This window comes from Anabrus simplex, chromosome 1 (assembly GCF_040414725.1).
Source record: "Anabrus simplex isolate iqAnaSimp1 chromosome 1, ASM4041472v1, whole genome shotgun sequence".
Taxonomy (NCBI): domain Eukaryota; kingdom Metazoa; phylum Arthropoda; class Insecta; order Orthoptera; family Tettigoniidae; genus Anabrus; species Anabrus simplex.
The window spans coordinates 1,020,421,424-1,020,442,295 of record NC_090265.1 but is presented as its reverse complement, the minus strand read 5'-3'; the positions used below and the strand labels follow the sequence as shown (position 1 = coordinate 1,020,442,295).

The window sequence follows — 20,872 nt, the reverse complement described above, 5'->3', positions numbered from 1 at the left end:
ACATCGAAGGTCATCGACCCAAAATAATAATAATAATTATTATTAATATTATTATTATTATTATTATTATTATTATTTTACGTCCCACTAACTGCATTTCTGATGGTTTCCGGAGACGCCGAGGTGCCGTCATTTTGTCCTGTAGAAGTTCTTATACGTGCCAGTAAATCTACCGACACGAGGCTGACGTATTTGAGCAGCTTCAAATACCACCGCGCTGAGCCAGATTCAAACCTGCCAAGTTGGACAGAGAAGGCCAGCGATCTACTGTCTGAACTACTCGGCCCGGCGTGTCCCAAAAGTGATTGAATAATGTACCTTTAATTGTATCTGAAACTTGGTCATCGACGAATGACCATCAACTGTTTTACACGGCGACTATAGGAAGTTGTGACCGATTTTCTCTCATCCAGACCCAAGTGTATAACTGTCTAATCCCTTCCTTTCAGAAGAACAAGGTAGCTCCATCTCGGTCTGATCTCTTGTTGCAGGTTGCCGGTCCGGTGACCATGGCGCAGGCCAGCTGCCTCATGCTGCTCCTGTTGGCCTCCCTGCACCCGGGTAAGTTTACATTTTCGTCAACACTCGCAGTAACGCTTGCATGAAATACATTTTCTACTCCAAATTTTTGGCAAGGCTAACATCATTTTCATCCCAGAGTTTCATGGCCTAGGGTACAAGATAATTATTTCCTTGAATATATCCCGAGTGGAAAGTTTTGAGCGGGCATAAACACCTTTACATGTAGAGGAAATGCATCTCTAGTTTATATTTTAATTTTATATTACGCTGTTTGGTTTTACATCGTACCGACTCAAACAGATATTACGGTCTTGGAGGGACATGTAATTATTCAATGAATTGCAGTACCATTTGTGGAAACCTCATTTAACTGAAAAATTAATATGCAGATTTGATCAAATCCGTACTGGACTTTGAAAATCTGAAGTTCACTTCATAAAGTGTAATTCATTTAGCCTAATTGCTATTTCTTTATGGGTGCGGTATTTTTGAGCCTGTCTCGTGGCACAGGCTCAGACAAATATAGTCTAGGTCCCATTTATGTACTAACATTATGGATATATCTAAAACATGGCTGTTGTTGAATCGTGACTAAGACAACGACGTTTAGACATTAAAAAAGGGTGCTTTCGGTAAACCGAATCATCATTAAATGGTTTAAAATTGACACTAAATATAGGCACTATCAAAGTTTCTATCAACTTCTTTTTATTTATTTCTCTGCGTTTACCACACACTCGTGGGTCCCAGGTTCCATGTGTGAACTGTAATGCAAATTTGAATCTTGCCCCATTGTACGGCCGGATGCCTTTCCTGACGTGTGTATATAAGCGGAAGTGTGTTGGGCCTAAGACAGACAGCGCGGAGCTTAAGATAGCAGAGAATATCTATGACACAATCGAGCGATTTATTCTCTGGAAAATTAACCATAAATATCTTATGATTGCTTACAGGTTGCGGGGTTTGCTCTATGATACAAAATAGATATTTATTGTATGAATGAGTATTGAGTAATTGCTTTCATACTTAGGCCTACTTCTTTAATACGTATTTTCTTGACTAAGTGCTAAAGTGTTCTTTGGTGCAGGGCGTATTTTTTCACATTTTCTTTATATCATCTTTGACACTCAGGTGCCATGACCAAACTTCATAGAGATTACAGAACTACCGGGCTAAACGGTTTGTTGGTGCAGGACGTGTGGCATTTATTCATAATTACTCAGAATAGAAGAAAACCGCGGTTATGTGTATCATTGTAATGTATGCCATTTGTAAATGAATAAATCAACCGATTGCAAGCCGATTACCTTCAAACTTGAATTCTGAACACATGTAAATAAGTTTCAAAGCAATGCTACAGTTATTTCCTCTTGACAACACATTCACCACAGCCGTACAGTGCACAAATTTGAAAGTTTTCTCTATATCTTTCATCTCAACTCCAACAATGCTTTCTTGGTTATAAAATGCTATTTACAATGTTAACGAATCAATATCAATAATTTGCAATAAGTTAAATTCGTTACCAAACTGCATGAAAACAAATGAAATTCAATTTCTCTTTGTGATGTATTTTTACATGTTTGTCGATATAATATTACACTCTATCACCACAGCTGTCCATTGTATTATTTCCTTACCTCGAAACTTCGCAAGTTCATCCGTGGGGATATTAATGAACAAGAAGATACGTTGCGGACAGAGCCCGCGTGTAACTGCTAGTTTGAGAAAAAAGTGAAATGTGGGAGCAATCATGTGACGTGTACAGCCAACATTATAATTTTATTTATACAGAAACCGAAATTCCCCCGCTCTTTATTTCCCATTCAGAACGATTACCATTCAGACAGAGCTGAAAAGGCACACTACCCAAAGTATACACTTCCATTTTGATAAATGATGTGTCGAAAAGATTTTCAAAGTGATGAACAACCATATGGATTTCGTCGGCAGTCATCAATGCGCAATCGTGAAAATGTCGAACTTTTGTTGTAAACTAGTAAATACCAAGAGACGTGAGAAATTAGCTTAATTAACTGATGTCACATCATAATGTTCGCATTAAAGACAATATAAAAAGTGAGAGAATCATAAATATGTTTGGCAGTAACCGCAGATTAACAAAGAAAATCTTCTTACTCATAACATTTGGTTTCAATTTCAGGTGGCTATGTTGTTTTAGTTGTCTTGTAAGCGACCGACATGGCCATACGTTAACTGGATTTATTTAAATAATTTTCAGAATTACAATCTTTGCCTTTGAAGTGTGGGTCGCTATAAGATGTCAGTTACATCTGTTGGTCGTGCAGTTTGGGTCGCGCAGCTGTCACTTTGCATTCAGAAGATTGTGGGTTCGAATCCCACCGTCGGAAAGGCTGAAGATGGGTTTTAATTTTCACGGAAAATTCCAAAAACCTTCGATGCATTAATGCAACGCTAAACAAGTAGCAAACTAATAATAGTAATAATAACCAATAAGAACAGTAGGTTTTCTAAGTTTATGTTGAGATATCCGATAAACTGTTGTCTTATAAGATTTATAAGTCTCCAAGGGTACGTGTGATTTATGTTTTTAACCTTCCCCCTCATAATGGCGTGATTTTCGTCATGTTTAGCTGAAACTAATCGAACTCCTTTTTGATTTTGCAGAAGGGGAGTCAGAATTGGTTTCGGGATTTAATGTTGAATATAGAAGAGGTGGATTTGCTTTAATTTTTTGGCTGAATATACAAGTATTTTATTGATAAGCATATTATTCTGTATGATATTTTAGGAGGCGATGTTTTATCAATTTATTTATTTTTTTAAGTTGATATTTTTTGGCTTTTATATTTATTTGGGTTCGAGGAAACCTCCCTCCATTCCGATAAGATAAATTAATATATTTGGCATGAAAGGCTTATTTACCCTTGTCACTTATATTTTTTCTTTTTGGATTAAAGGTTTTTATGTTTTCTTTACTTATTTAATGTATTATATTGAGTAAAAATAGAAGAATTGAACTTCTGTCTTATGTTTTCAAAACATAAACTTAATAACTAGTTTACTAAATTGTCTCAAATGTAAAAGGTTAGAGGATTTAGAATATAATAAAGGAAATATAGGACAGTGAGCGTCTTCTACAGGTCGGGCACCAGTTCACGTTTGGAGGACAATTACTTGTCAATTAAAGTACGTTCGGTGATGAGTAATATTATGAAACCAAATATTTTTTTAAAAATTAAGCATTGATGATTCCGAGGCAATATACATAATTGCCGCTGTTCACCATAGCATTGATAATTATCAAGAATGTAGCTGCCATTTTTCGACCGAGCGGAGTTGCCGGAGTGGGCTCAAACCCCACCGTCGGCGGTACTGAGAACGGTTTTCTGTGGGTTCCCATTTTCACTTTCTGGAAAATGGCAGGACAGTTGCCGTCCATAGGCCACAGCCGATTCCTTCTAACTCATTACCCAATGTCATTCACGCTCATATCATCTTCGATAGTTCCTTAACTGAGTTTGGCGTCAGGAAGGGCATCCGACCGTAAAAATGTGCCATATTATTTCGACTTACGCCGTCCCCGACGCGGTATCGGAGAAACGGCATTAAGGGGATACATACATACATAAATTACACAGGTTCATCATTGTTTTGAAAGTATTTGTAGAGACACTAGTTTCATCAGAATTGGAGTGTACACTTTGGGCAGTGTCCCTTGTGAGTTATTTATTGTGGGAACTTTAAAGAACTTGAATTTCTCGTGGTCGACAAATGAAATCATCCTTTCTCTCTACTGGCATTCCTCGGTCAACTTGTTAATCCAGACTGTCCGCAACTCTTTCATTTAGCAGAGTTTGAATTCAATTACGAAAGAAAAAAGAGAGATCTCGAGGAAACTTTGTACGTCGGAGTGTATAACTGGAGCATTCTTTAAAACCACTTCTAAATTTCTCTCTATCTCTCTCTTAAAGGCGGCGTATGTTTATGTTTATGAATCATGCCTTTGGTGCTATTGTAAACCCACCTACAGCATAAAAGGAACAAAATGAAATCATGAAGAAGAGACTTGAATCAAGAACATAATTCAGAAAATATTGATGTTAGGAAATGCATGATTCTCACGATTTTGAAATCCATATAGTACCAGAAAGTAAGTCCATATATCTCTAAAAAGTACAACCTTAAAAGTCATCTCAGATAAAGAAATGATTTACTTGCATTAGACTTCCTCATCCGATATCGTTAAGAACATGTGATCAACAGTAATTTGAAACTGAATTGAATTCTTCGCTATGTACAGCATATTTGTAGTAATACCCCAATATAAAATCCGTAAAATACAGACTACAAACATTTTCTAGCCCGAAGGTACGTGAATGTTGTAATAGCATACTTGCAATTAATATTTCAGTGTTCGAACTTCAATGCACAAATTATGCACATATATTTTTCAATCAATCAATCAATCAATCAATCAATCAATCAAAAAATACTGACCTGCATTTAGGGCAGTCGCCCATGTGGCAGATTCCCTATCTGTTGTTTTCCTAGCCTTCTCTTAAATTATTTCAAAGAAATTGGAAATTTACTGAACATCTCCCTTGGTAAGTTCTTCCAATGCCTAACTCCTCTTCCTATAGACGAATTATTGCCCCAAATTGTCCTCTTGAATTCCAACTTTATCTTCATATTGTTATCTTTCCTACTTTTAAGGACACCACTCAGACTTATTCTTCTACTAATGTCATTACACGCCAATATTCCACTGACAGCTTGGAACACACCACTTAGTCGAGCAGCTCGTCTTATTTCTCCCACGTCTTCCCAGCTCAAACTTTGCACCATTTTTTTAACGCTACTCTTTTGTCGGAAATCACCCAGAACAAATCAAGCTGCTTTTATTTGGATTGTTTCCAGTTCTCGAATCAAGTAATCCTGGTGAGTGTCCCATACACTGGAACCATAATCTAGTTGGGGTCTTACCAGAGACTTATATGCGCTCTCCCTTACATCCTTACTACAACCCCTAAACACCCTCATAACCATGTGCAGAGATCTATACCCTTTACTTACAATCCCATTTATATGATTACCCCAATGAAGATCTTTCCTTATATTAACACCTACAGTAGGTACTTACAGTGATCCTCATAAGGAACTTTCACCCCATGAACGCAGTAATTAAAACTGAGAGGACTTTTCCTATTTGTGGAACCCACAACATGACTTTTAACCCCGTTTATCATCATACCATTGTCCACCGTCCATCCCACAACATTATGGAGGTCATTCTGCAGTTGCTCACAATCTTGTAACATTTATTACTCTGTACAGAATAACATCATCTGCAAACAGCCTTATCTCTGATCCCACTTCTTTACTCATATCATTTTTATATATATATAAGAAAACAAAAGGTCCAATAATGCTGCCTTGAGGAATTCCCCTATTAATTAATACAGGGTTGGATAAAGATTCGCCTACTCTAATTTTCTGAGATCTATTTTCTAGAAATATAGCCACCCATTCAGTCATTCTTTTGTCTAGTCCAATTGCACTCATTTTCGCAAGTAGTCTCCTATGATCCACCCTATCAAATTCTTAGACAGATCAATCGCGATACAATACATTTCATCTCCTGAATCGAATATATCTGCTATACCTTGCTGGAATCCTACAATTTGAGTTTCAGTGGAATAACGTTTCCTAAACCCAAACTGCCTTCCATCGAACCCGTTATTAATTTCGCAAACATGTATGATATAATCAGAAAGATTGCCTTCCCCAAAGCTTACATGCAACGCATGTCAAACTTACTGGACTCTAATTTTCAGCTTTATGTCTATCACTCTTTCCTCCTTTGTACACAGGGGCTACTATAGCAAATCTCCATTCATTTGGTATAGCTCCTTCAAGCAAACAATAATCAAATAAGTACTTCAGATATGATACTATATCCCAACCCATTGTCCTTAGAATATCCCTAAAAATCTTATCAATTCCAGCCGCTTTTCTAGTTTTCAAATTTTGTATCTTATTTTAAATGTCATTGTTATCATACGCAAATTCATCTGAACATTATTCTTGTAACCAACAATCTTTACATACTGCTGAATGAATACTTCTGCCTTTTGGATATCCTCACATATACACTCCCCTTGTTCATTATGGATTCCTGGAATATCCTTCTTGGAACCTGTTTCTGCCTTAAAGTACCTACACACACCCTTCCATTTTTCACCAAAATGTGTATGACTGTCAATTATGCTTGCCATCATGTTAAACTTAGCTGACTTCTTTGCTAGATTCAATTTCCTAGTAAGTTCCTTCAATTTCTCCTTACTTCCACAGCCATTTCTAACTCTATTTCTTTCCAATCTGTACCTCCTTCTTTGTCTTTTTATTTCTCTATTATAATAGGGTGGGCCTTTACCATTACTTACCACATTTAAAGGTGCAAACCTGGTTTTCACATTCCTCAACAATTTCTTTAAACCCATCCCACAGTGTTTCCATTTTTATTTGCCGTTTTCCACCAATCATGTTTACTTTTTTTTAACTCCCTCATGCCTGCTATATCAGCCGTATGGTACTGCCTAATAGTCCTACTTTTGTTACCTTACTTCCTATCACATTTATTTTTAACTACGACAAAGCAGCTTCATGGTCACTAATACCATCTATTACTTAGGTTTCTCTATAGAGCTCATCTGGTTTTACCAGCACCACCTTCAGGATATTCTTCCCTCTAGTTGGTCCCATCACTTTCTGAATATATCTATATATTAATTTTTTTTATGAAAACTAGTCAGTCAGTCCGGCCATTCTATCCGGTCGATTTCCTTCATTCTTTTTTTAACTGAAAGGTATTCATACACAGATTTGTTATCAGGTACTATAAATCACTTAACTTCTGCCTTCTTCAAATTATTTGCATTTTTCATTTTCTTGTCTCTTGAAGCAATGATATATTTGGTTTGAACTGAGGTAAGGAGTTTGTTTTGGCCTAAGAGCCCCCAGTGGATCAAGCTCTTTCATTTCAGCTCTTAACTATTCAAATTGGTTGATTCTGAGGAAAGTTATGAGTGCACATTCAATTTGACGTCTCATTTCTTCAACATTCTTTTTCATTGAAGCAATCATATATTTCGTTCTAATTGAGGTACACAGTTTGTTTTGGTCTAAAAACAGTCAGTGGATCAATCGCTTTCTTTTGAGGTAATAACTACTTAAATTGGTAGATTCTGAGAAAAGTTATGACCATATTTGTCTCCATGACGAAGATCTTTGAAGGACTTTTCAACAGTTCAGCGCGTAGTGTTGTTCCAAGGAACGTTTAATTCAATTTCTTTGTGTGATTTATTTTCAAGTGTTTTGTTGACATAATATTACATTTCTATTACCACAGAAGATCATGTGCTTTATTTCATTAACTCGAAACTTTGCAAATACATCCGTGAGGATAGTAACGAACAACACCATACTTTGTACATCGCGGGCGGAGCCAGCGGGAAACTGCTAGTATTTACTTACTTGCCATTTATTGGTCATGCTTCCTATCATTCACATTACCTTCCTAATTGACATTTGGTAAATTCAGATTTTCTGTTATAATCACATTCCTTTCCATGTCGTTTCCCACATAGTTGGTTACCTTATCAAATAATTCTGAATTAGCGTCACCGCTACCCAGTGCCAAATTTTCACCAACGAGATTAGTTCATTACGTTATGGTCTGAATATGGCACTTATTCTCCATATATTAAAAAGATTGGTGACAGGATCCCGCTTAATCAACCAAAATGTACCTTTTTGTAGTTTTGGAAACATCATTTTCTACCTTTGTTTGCACAATAGCTAAAAAAATTCTGCGGCAGAAAAACCAAACTCTGGAACTATGTGCTGCTCGTTACGGGTATTGTGCGGTATAGGTTTTAAAATCTGATTGAACTCCTGAGTATCACTAAGATTGAGTATTCCCAGTTAAAAATATATATAGCAAAAACAAAGAAGACAGTAAAGACATTCTGAAGTCTAATATGATGTAGTGTCAAATAGACATCCACAACTCTGAGGGTGTAACACTTTACGACATATTGTTCACGAGTGCCCACAATACTTTGAACAACAGCGACGATAACACGATTTCGATGAAAGAGAGAGCGCGACATGGAGCAAGGTAGATTTGATTCTCCAGCACTGCGAGAGAGCTTGTGCATCTAGCGTTGATCTTTATAGCCATCTAAGAACCCATAATTGGCATCATTGATGCACTCAGAAGAAAATCATTGTATTCACCAGCCAGTGAATGCCTATGGTGATGACCTCTATGATTCATATGAATTGTTTATAGACCTAATGTATTTATCCCTGCCATAATAATGCTACTGAACAGTTTCCTTCATGAATTATATGTTATATCCTGCAACCTAGGGCCGTTTTAAAGTTCAAACCCGGAGGCCTTTCTCTCTAGTAGCCCCCACCTCACCATTATTTTATAGTGACGTGAAAAGCAATTCAAATTTGATTCGGTGGTCTTCGGCGAAAAATCCATGTGGATTTTTCATGTAACACAAAACGTTAACATAGCTCAGAAAGTATAAAAAATACGGGAAATCTGCAATATGAGATAGTCGTCTCAATAATTCGGCATCGTTTATATGGTGTTCGTATCATTTAATATGGTTAATATTATAACCTGTTAATCTGATTTATCAACTTTCATTTAAAAATTCTGTGCATTATTTTGTGTTATTTGGCGTTGCAAACTTGAACCTATAATACTTTCTTCTCACAACATGCGCAACTCTTCAATAAAATTTTGACAATTACTTCAGAGCATGAAAATGACAATGTAAACGAATAAATAAATCTATGTGAAAACGATAACTATTTTATTATTTCTAATCACAATACACAAAAGATACTTCAGATAAATAGCTCTCTCGGCGGTACTTCTCTCTTTTGAAAAGAGATAGCACCACGGTTGAAATTACACAATCATAACATGACTCAAAGCAAAGTATTTTATGAAAATTTCGTGATAAAATAATTTAGAATAACAAGCTTAATACAATTTTGGCAATTACGGTCTTCAACACTGGTTAAAAAGGGGAGCCACTTCCCCTTTCTGAAGATCGATCATCAATATGGCTTATGTCTCTGTCAGTCACGGACATCCGTCAACTGCTGCTAATTTCAAATGACCTCCAGCCATAAGAGGTAGCCTGTACAGTTGCTAGGTAACATTTGTCTGGCCATCCATCCATACTTTAGATCACAGACTGCACGGAAGAGAGGTTACACTTCCCACACTAACTTCCGTCACGCTAAATTATATAACGCATTTTCAGATAATATTAATAATCGAATGGCCTCAGCTACCACGTGAAACCATTTTAATTTGATGCCACCTGGATGCTTGTTCGTCAATTTCGATGTTCCGTTTTACTTTAGGCCTACCAGACAGCAGAGTATACCGAATCTTCTAGGCATCTATGGCTGAGTTTTAACGAATTTTGACGGGCAAACACCAAATGAACTGCTTTTGCCCTCCAAAATCCCCAGTCATAAGAAATATTTATGCCAAAATGCTACTGCTCTCGGCAAAATTTTGTTCGTTAAAACCGATATGCCAAAATCATGGGAGAGGGATTTAATATCACTTGGGCCCTCCTCTAGCTCATCCAAGTAGCAACCCGTCTTCACAAGTGTAAGAAACACTTGTAGGAAGATTTTGACCCATGCTCTTTGGATAGCTACCGACAGCTTCCTGCTGTTTGTAAGTGCAGGGCCTTAGATGTAAATGGACGTCCCATCAGGGTTCACATCAGATGAACTAGGTGGCTAGAGCAGTCACTGAAACTCTCCAGAACACTCCTCAAACAAATTCTGAACAACTGTAGCCCGATGAAATGATGCAATATCCTACTGGAATATCTCATCGTTGTAGGGATTCGGGAAGTCTATGAAGGAATGCAAGTGGTCATCAAGTAATTCAACGTAGAACTCACTTGTCAATGGCCTGTTCAGGTGGATCAGCTTATCCAGCTCATGCCACGTGAACACACCTCACACCATCGTGAAGTTACCACCAGCCTTGTTGACAACTGGGGTCCATGGCTTCAAGGGGCTTGCGCCATATCCGAACCCCTTCATCAGCTCGAAACAACTGGAACAGTGACTCATCGGACCAAGCTACATGTCGTCAGTCATACAGTCTAGATGATTGACTGATGTGACATTGTAATAATACTCAACATGGCTTAGATATGTTGATACTGCTACACGGCTGAAAGCAACGGGAAACTACAGCCGTAACTAACTCCCGAGGACATGCAGCTGTTTCTCTGTATGAATAATGTAATGATGATGGCTTCCTCCCGGGTAAAATATTCCGGAGGTAAAATAGTCCCCCATTCGGATCTCCGGCTGGGGACTACACGAGAGGAGGCGATCATCAGGAAGATGGATACTGACATTCTGCGAGTCGGAGCATGGAATGTTAGAAGTTTGAATCGTTGTGGTAGGTTAGAGAATCTGAAAAGGGAGATGGATAGATTAGAGTTAGATGTATAAGTGGTATAAGTGAAGTACGTTGGCAGGAAGAGCAGGATTGTTGGTCTGGCATCACACGATTATCAACACAAATCAAACAGGGGAAATTCAGGAGTTGGTCTAATAATGAATAAGAAAATAGAGCAGCGAGTAAGCTACTGCGGGCAGCATAGTGAAAGAATTATTGTCAAGATAGACACCAAACCAATGCCCACCATAATAGTGCAGGTCTATATGCCCACTAGTTCAGTAGATGATGAAGAAATCAGAAGAATATATGAAGAGATAGAAGATTCAGTACAATATGTAAAAGATGACGAGAATTTGATTGTGATAGGAGACTGGAATGCAGTGGTAGGCCAAGGAGGAATATGTAATACAGTAAGTGAATTCGGATTGTGACAAGGGAATGAAAGAGGAATTCGGCTGGTTGAATTATGGAACGATCATAATTTAGTCCTTCTTAATACTTGTTTCAAACACCACAAACGACGCCCGTCTACGTGGATGAGACCTGGAGACACTGGAAGGTATCAAATATACTTCATTATGACTAGGCAGAGATTCAGAAACCAGGTGTTGGATTGCAAAACTTTTCCAGAAGCAGACGTAGACTCTGACCAGAACTTGTTAGTCATTAAATGCCATCTGAAGTTAAAGAAATTGAATAACGGAAGGAATGCAAGAAGATAGGATCTAGACAAGTTGAAAGAAAATAGTGTAAAGGACTATTTCAAGAAACGTGTTGCACAAGGATTAAGTGAAAAGTCTGAAGGAAACACAATAGAGGAAGAACGGATAGTCGTGAAGAATGAGGTCTCTAGGGCTGTTGAAGAAATGCTAGGAAGAAAGGAAAGTTCAAATAAGAATCAATGGAAAACTCAGGATATACTGGACCTGATTGAATATAGACGATTAAAGAATGAAATGGATAGCAGGTGCAGGGCAGCTAAGGAATAATGGATGAATTAGAAGTGCAAGAACGCTGAACGTTGTATGGTCATAGCAAAGGTAGATGCTGCATACAGGAAGATGAAGGAAACCTTTGGAGAAAGGAAATCTAGGTGTATGAATATTAAGAGTGCAGATAGGAAATCACTTCTAATGAAAGAAGACAAAGCAGAAAGATGGCAGGAACGTATCCAACAGTTGTATTAAGGTAAAGATGTAGATGATATGGCTCTGGAACAAGAAGATGCTGCTGATACTGATGAAATGGGAGACCAAATTTTTAGGTCAGAATTCGACAGAGCTTTAAGAGACCTAAAAGGAACAAGGCACCTGGAATTGATTACGTTCCCTCTGAATTACTGACTGCCTTGGGAGAAACCAGCATGGCGAGGTTGTTCCATTTAATTTGTAAGATGTATGAGACAGGAGAAAAGCCATCCGATTTTCGGCAGAATGTTGTTATACCTACTCCCAAGAAATCCGGTGTTGACAAGTGTGAAAACTACCGTACCCTTAGTTTAGTATCTCATGCCTGCAAACTTTTAACACGTATTATTTACTGAAGAATGGAAAGACAAGATGAAACTGAGCTGGGAGACGATCAGTTTGGATTCAGAAGAAATGTAGGAACACGTGAAGCAATCCTGACTTTACGTCTGATCTTAGATAATCGAATAAATTAGGACAAGCCCACGTACATGGCGTTCGTAGATCTAGAAAATATATTTGATAATGTTGACTGGACCAAACTATTTGAGATTCTGAAGGTGATCGGAATCAGACACAGAGAATGAAGAATTATCTACAATCTATATAAAAATCAGTCCAGAGTGATAAGAATCGAGAGCTTTGGAAAAGAAGCAACAATACAGAAAGGAGTGAGGCAAGCCTGATGTTCGTCCCCTCCCCCCCTCCCTTTCAATGTTTATGTAGAACAGGCAGTAAAGGAAATCAAAGACTATTGTGGAATGGAATCACGATCCAAGGAGAGGAAATCAAAACCCTTTGATTTGCTGATGATATTGTTATTTTATCCGAGACTGCAGAAGACCTGGAGAAATTGTTGAATGGTATGGACAGAGTCTTGAGTAAGGAGTACAAGATGAAAATCAATAAGTCCAAAACTAAAGTAATGGAGTGCAGTCGAACGAAGGCAGGTGATGCAGGAAACATTAGATGAGGAAATTAAGTCTTAAAGGAAGTATATGAGTATTGTTAGTTGGGTAGTAAAATAACTAGCGATGGCAAAGTAAGGCGGCATAAAATTCACACAATCACAAGCAAGAAAGGTCTTCCTTACAAGAAGAAATTTGCTCACTTCGAACATTGATATAGGAATTACAAAGATGTGTTTGAAGACTTTCGTCTGGAGCGTGGCATTGTATGGAAGTGAAACATGGACGATAACTAGCTCAGAAAAAAAGAGGATAGAAGCTTTTGAAATGCGGTGTTACGGAAGAATGCTGAAGGCGAGATGGATATGTAGAATCACGAATGAAGAGATACTGAATCGAATTGGTGAGAGGAGATCAATTTGGCTAAATTTGACAAGAAGAAGGTATAGAATGACAGGACACGTCTTAAGACACCCAGGACTTGTTCAGTTGGTTTTTGAGCGAAGTGTAGGCAGTAATAATGGTAGATAGTCCAAGGTATGAATATGGGAGGCAGATTAGAAGAGATGTAGGATGTAGTAGTTACGTAAAAATCAAAAGTTTAGCTCAGGATAGGGTGACATGGACAGCTGCATCAAACCAGTCTAAGGACTGATGACTCACACAACAACATCCCACTGGTGTTAAAAAAATTGCACTGACCAGCCGGATATGCGTCTCGCAACTCCTGCATTGAATATGTATGTGATGTGAGCCAGTGTGTCTTGCGTTACCACAGATAATTCTAGCCAGTCGCCGCTAATCGCAATAATTAAGATCCGTGATCGGGCACTGCGCTGTTTACTGTAGGTGGCAAAGCCTTCTGTGAGGTATTCCCGATATACACAGACATCGCCGATCGAGGAATGTTAAATGTCCATACAACCTCGGACTGTGCAATGTTCCATTCATCTAGCTCCCACTATCATTCCCCGTTCGAAAGACGATAATTCACGTCGCCTTGCCACGACCAGCCATCTTGAGATGTACGATCACACCTGATACAGGTCTAGGAACTTCCAAGACGTCACGGTACGGTGGCTATTACCTTTAAATACTGCTATCCCATGACTTTTGGCATGTCAGTGTAATCAACAAATTAATCTAAAAAACGAATGTTAATGTATTTTTAAGTTTGCCAAAGGCAAAAGGAATAAAGTATCGATTAGGTGGCTTTTTAGATTAATTTGTTGATTAAACTCATCGATACGGCCATGAAGTGGACAGCTTGCAATATGTCAGTGTAATGCAAACTGAACCGTGGAAAATATACCGGTATTTCTAAATGTCTATTTTGAGCACTGTAAAATGTTATGCATAAATGAACTATTTAATATCTCGAACGGCTTTCGTGGATGGAATACCGCAATAATGAAAGGATTTCCTCATGTAGCATGCGGATATTTGTTGAGGACCCTCCGTAATACGAAAATCTGATGTGATAAATGATTTCACCATATCACAGAAGTTACTTGACTGATGTCTTTACTTCACGAGTGTGGCACACATGAGAAACATCTGCAGATAATGGTAATTGTTGGTACTGTACACTAGAATTTACATTATTGCAGACCAGTTTATCTTCAAAACAGTCATAAGCTACGGGACTGTTGTTACGGTACTGCGCCAACGTTTCTTATTGTTGAAAAATAGGCAAATGTTCGGATTCACACCACCTGATCAGAATCTCCCCATTTTACGGTACTCGTATGTGTTAATAATTGACTGAGAAACTGCAAAGTTGGTCACTGCACGACCCCTTAAATCATCCCTCCTCTCCCAAGCTCTCGCGAGCTCCTGAGGACAACTTTAGAACATGTGGAATGTATATCTCGCCGGGCGATGAGATGATAAATTTCTGTTACTCTTCTGCAATTTGGGAGGATGCCCTGGGTTTCGTGGTCCGACTTGCATGATGGTAATTTTGGGTATAATAAGACAGAAAAATCCGAGAGGTTAAAGTAATAAACAAACACCCCAACAACATAAATTTAGAGGAAGGCTGCAAAGTCAACAATTCTTGGATACCCATTATACAGAAATTACCAGCTTACTAGCATGCAGGTCAGACCAGAGAAACATAGGACCCCTCGAAGATACAAAATAGTAAAGGGAGTGTAGTCCGCCTCTGTAGTGTAGTGGTTAGTGTGATTAGCTGCCACCCCCGGAGGCCCGGGTTCGATTCCCGGCCCTGCCACGAAATTTGAAAAGTGGTACGAGGGCTGGAACGGGGTCCACTCAGCCTCGGGAGATCAACTGAGTAGAGTGGGGTTCGATTCTCTCCTCAGCCATCCTGGAAGTGGTTTTCCGTGGTTTCCCACTTCTCCTCCAGGCAAATGCCTGGATGTTACCTAACTTAAGGCCACGGCCGCTTCCTCCCCTCTTCCTTGTCTATCCCTTCCAATCTTCCCATCCCCCACCAAGGCCCCTGTTCAGCATAGCAGGTGAGGCCACCTGGGCGAGGTACTGGTCATTCTCCCCAGTTGTATCCCCCGACCCAAAGTCTCACGCTCCAGGACACTGCCCTTGAGGCGGTAGAGGTTGAACCCCTCACTGATTCCGAGGGAGAAACCAACCCTGGAGGGTAAGCAGATTAAGAAAAAGAAGAACGGGAGTGTATCTTCTGAAGATACGTTCCAGATGTTCCAAAGATAAGCTCGGGGCTCGCGAAAGAACCACCGTGATGACTAGCAGGCGGATGTTGACCTAAATTATCAATGAAAATGATCAATAAAATGTCCATAAATTTATAGAAAATGCTATAAAATAAATAAAAATGACTTTAAAATATTTTAGCACACTGAACTGTAGCGAGTGTGTAACAACGGTTCCATGCAATGCACAACTCTTATTTTTATAGAGATAATAATCTCCTCATTGACTTGGAAGTGTATATAAACATGGAGACTGGATGTAGTGTCAACACTTCGGCCCCGAAGAACCTGGAAACGCGTGTTGTTCTTCGCACTCTTTCACATGTTTTAGTCGTTTAATGTGCTGTTGTACAACAAACTTCCTGCCAGCACTCGCATTAACACTGCATATTTACAAAATGAAACACGCCCATCTCTTAACACGTCTTTTCCCAGTTCATTAACTAACCCCCATGGTGCAACAACCTCGAAGGGCCTAACCTACCGCTGCTCAGCCCGAAGGCCTGCAGATTACAAGGTGTCGTGTGGTCAGCACGACGGCTCCTCTTGGCCCTTATTCTTGGCTTTCTAAATCGAGGCCTCTCACCGTCACATAGCTCCTCAATTGTAATCACGTAGGCTGGGTGGACCTCGAACCAGCCCTCAGATGCAGGTAAAAATCCCTGACCTGACCGGGAATCGAACCCGGGGCCACCGGTTAAGAGGCAGGCACGCTACCCCTACACCGCGGGGTGGGATAATTCATTAACTATCTGAATTAAAAGTACATTTTGTGATGGTTCCACTTTTAGCATTTTTCTTACACATAACTACTTGGGAGAATAATTCTGTACTAAATTGGAAAGTTATATAACAGTTGTTTCCAGTCCCTTCTCATTTCCATTTGTTCTTCACCTCGAGGCACGCGGGGCTGAATGACTGGCTGTAGGCTCGATGCGAAGGTTGGCGCATTCTTTGTACTTGAGACACGTTAGGAAATCCGTTTTCCTAATTATCGAAGTTCTGTATTGTGTTCCTGCACATATCTTTGAAAGATAGGAGTGCACGTACATTGTAAACAGAAAACTCACAGGTATAAATCATTTCCTTACCGTTTGTTAGTCACCAACAACTGATGGTCAGTTTGCTTGGTCATAAGATATTTAGCAAATTTAACCATCTGTAGGAAAAATGTATATTTTTTATGTTGTCACTTGTGAATTGTTATCATCGTGAATAAAAATTTTAAATATTTTAATATGATCTGAAAATTCTTCAAAATGCTATATATTGACCAAAAACCTTCTTGAAAGTTGAAATAAGCACTGATCATCTCAGATCGGCAAAAATGCAAAAGAATGCAAAATAAAAAAGATAGATAACACGACACGACAAAACTCCCCTAGGTAGTAATCACACCAACCTTCGAATTCGATCACATTTCTGTACATCTATGCGTCATGTCTACTGACCATACGTAATCTATTATTATTCTAAATTAGGTTACAATTTGTAATGCTTTTATCTGCGATTTTATCACCTTCCATATGGCCAACGCTTTTATACTGGGTTACTGTACATAAAAATCACTACAATTGCCTGAGCTCTCAGTTTTTATTTATAAATCAAGGCTCCGTGTTGTTTTAAGGATTAAATTGGTTTTTGATATTGTTTTTTAACGAAGAGCATAGTGAACTGTGATATTTTGAAGCATTTGTTTTTCTCACAGGGACGGAGAGGTGTTTTTGTTGGATTTTATAGTTGTTTACACGACCTCTATTGCTATCTTCGTAGTTACGGCCGAAGAATTTCCCGTACCTCATATTTGGAACTTTTCTTATCTAGCTACCAACTACAAGATTTGTATAAGAATTTGCATATCCGTTGGGGACTATTGGTTTTTCCCATATTATTGACTAGGCCTACTGTGACTAAATTTGTATGTACTACTCCAGCATTTGAAACCACGAAAAAATATCGGCATTCCAGTTTTAGTACTACCTCTGTTATGTCATCAGCCCAGAGGCTGGTTGGATCCTCAAATAGCACCACCAAAGGTTTTGCGGTTATAAGGAAACCGCAAAAACCAATGGTAGCACCAAAATGAGGCGTACTAGGTACTCAAGCGAATGCATAACCTCTGTCCCACAATCTTAAAATACGTCCAGTAAACCCAATACTCCGAGCCATTTTTGGTCCGTTAACACAAAAACTTCATGTGCTTCAATTTTTCAAGTGTGACTTAGTTGTGTTACGTAACTACATCTGAAGATGTGTGATCGTATTGTTAATTTAGGAGATGGGAATTATTTTTATCGCCATGTAGGGGCGCGATTAAATTCTTCTATCAAGGAAACTCTATAGTAGTTGTTCGCCATAACATATAACTTAAAACGGATTTACGTGTAGTGCAATCTAATACCTAATTGAAGTCAAATCAAATGAAACATTCAGTCAAACGAATTTACGTGTTATGCAATCTAATACCTAATTGAAGTCAAATCAAATGAAACGTTCATTCAAATGGATTTACGTGTAGTGCAGTCTCATACCTAATTGAAGTCAAATCATGAAACATTCATTCAAATGGATTTACGTATCGTGCAATCTAATACCTAATTGAAGTCAAATCATGAAACATTCAGTCAAACGGATTTACGTGTTATGCAATCTAATACCTAATTGAAGTCAAATCATAAAACGTACAGTCAAACCGATTTACGTGTTATACAATCTAATACCTAATTGAAGTCAAATCATGAAACATTCATTCAAATGGATTTACGTGTAGTGCAATATCATACCTAATAGAAGTCAAATCATGAAACATTCAGTCAAACGGATTTACGTATCATGCAATCTCATACCTAACTGAAGTCAAATCATAAAAAATTCAGTCAAACGAATTTACGTATTATGCAATCTAATACCTAATTGAAGTCAAATCAAGAAACATTCATTCAAATGGATTTACTTGTAGTGCAATCTCATACCTAATTGAAGTCAAATCATGAAACATTCAGTCAAACGGATTTACGAGTCATGCAATCTCATACCTAATTGAAGTCAAATCATGAAACATTCATTCAAATGCATTTACGTGTCATGCAATCTAATACCTAATCGAAGTCAAATCATGAAACATTCCTTCAAATGGATTTACGTGTTATGCAATCTAATACCTAATTAAAGTCAAATCATAAAAAATCAGTCAAACGGATTTACGTGTTATGCAATCTAATACCTAATTGAAGTCAAATCATGAAATATTCATTCAAAGGGATTTACGTGTAGTGCAATCTCATACCTAACTGAAGTCAAATCATGAAACATGCAGTCAAACGGATTTACGTGTAGTGCAATCTCATACCTAACTGAAGTCAAATCATGAAACATTCAGTCAAACTGATTTACGTGTCATGCAATCTCATACCTAATTGAAGTCAAATCATGAAATATTCAGTCAAACGGATTTACGTAATATGCAATCTAATACATAATTGAAGTCAAATCATAAATCATTCAGTCAAACGGAATTACGTGTTATGCAATCTAATACCTAACTGAAGTCAAATCATGAAACATTCATTCAAATGGATTTACGTGCAGTGCAATCTCATACCTAATTGAAGTCAAATCATGAAACATTCAGTCAAACGGATTTACTTGTCATGCAATCTCATACCTAATTGAAGTCATATCATGAAACATTCAGTCCAATGGATTTACGTGTCATGCAATCTCATACCTAATTGAAGTCAAATCATGAAACATTCAGTCAAATGGATTTACGTGTCATGCAACCTCATACCTAATTGAAGTCAAATCATGAAATATTCAGTCAAATGGATTTACGTGTCATGCAATCTCATACCTACCTGAAGTCAAATCATGAAACATTCAGTCAAACGTACTTACGTGTCATGCAATCTCATACCTAATTGAAGTCAAATCATGAAACATTCATTCAAATGGATTTACGTGTTATGCAATCTCATACCTAATTGAAGTCAAATCATGAAACATGCAGTCAAACGGATTTACGTGTCATGCAGTCTCATACCTAATTGAAGTCAAATCATGAAACATTCAGTCAAACGGATTTACGTGTCATGCAAAATCATACCTAATTGAAGTCAAATCATGAAACATTCATTCAAATGGATTTACGTGTTATGCAATCTCATACCTAATTGAAGTCAAATCATGAAACATGCAGTCAAACGGATTTACGTGTCATGCAGTCTCATACCTAATTGAAGCTAAATCATGAAACATTCAGTCAAACGGATTTACGTGTCATGCAATCTCATACCTAATTGAAGTCAAATCATGAAACATTCAGTCAAATGGATTTACGTGTCATGCAATCTCATACCTAATTGAAGTCAAATCAGGAAACATTCAGTCAAAGGGATTTACGTGTCATGCAATCTCATACCTAATTGGAGTCAAATCATGAAACATTCAGTCAAACGGATTTACGTGTCATGCAATCTCATACCTAATTGAAGTCAAATCATAAAATATTCAGTCAAATGGATTTACATGTTATGCAATCTCATACCTAATTGAAGTCAAAACAAAAAAAATTCAGTCAAATGGATTTACGTGTTATGCAATCTAATACCTAATTGAAGTCAAATCATGAAACATTCATTCAAATGGATTTACGTGTTATGCAATCTCATACCTAATTGAAGTAAAATCATAAAACATTCAGTCAAATGGATTTACGTGTCATGCAATCTCATACGTAATTGAAGTCAAATCATGAAATATTCAGTCAAATGGATTTACGTGTTATGCAATCTCATACATAATTGAAGTCAAATCATGAAACATTCAGTCAAATGGATTTGCGTGTTGTGTAATATCATACCTAATTGAAGTCAAATCATGAAACATTCAGTCGAACGGATTTACGTGTCATGCAATCTCATACCTAATTGAAGTCAAATCATGAAACATTCAGTCAAATGGATTTACGTGTTGTGAAATCTCATACCTAATTGAAGTCAAATCATAAAACATTCTGTCAAATGGATTTACGTGTTATGCAATCTAATA

The 20,872-nt window shown here is 37.9% G+C and overlaps 1 protein-coding gene across 1 annotated transcript in view; it reads left to right on the top strand.

Annotated features, from left to right (window-relative positions):
• The first annotated feature begins 495 nt into the window (after positions 1 to 495).
• The window catches only part of LOC136857823 (uncharacterized), a 399,914-nt gene continuing 379,537 nt past the window's right edge, over positions 496 to 20,872 (top strand). The window contains exon 1 of the mRNA XM_067136783.2: positions 496 to 561. Within this exon, the coding sequence (XP_066992884.1) occupies positions 510 to 561 (52 nt within the window). The 5' untranslated portion in view covers positions 496 to 509. The remainder of the gene's footprint in view (positions 562 to 20,872) is intronic.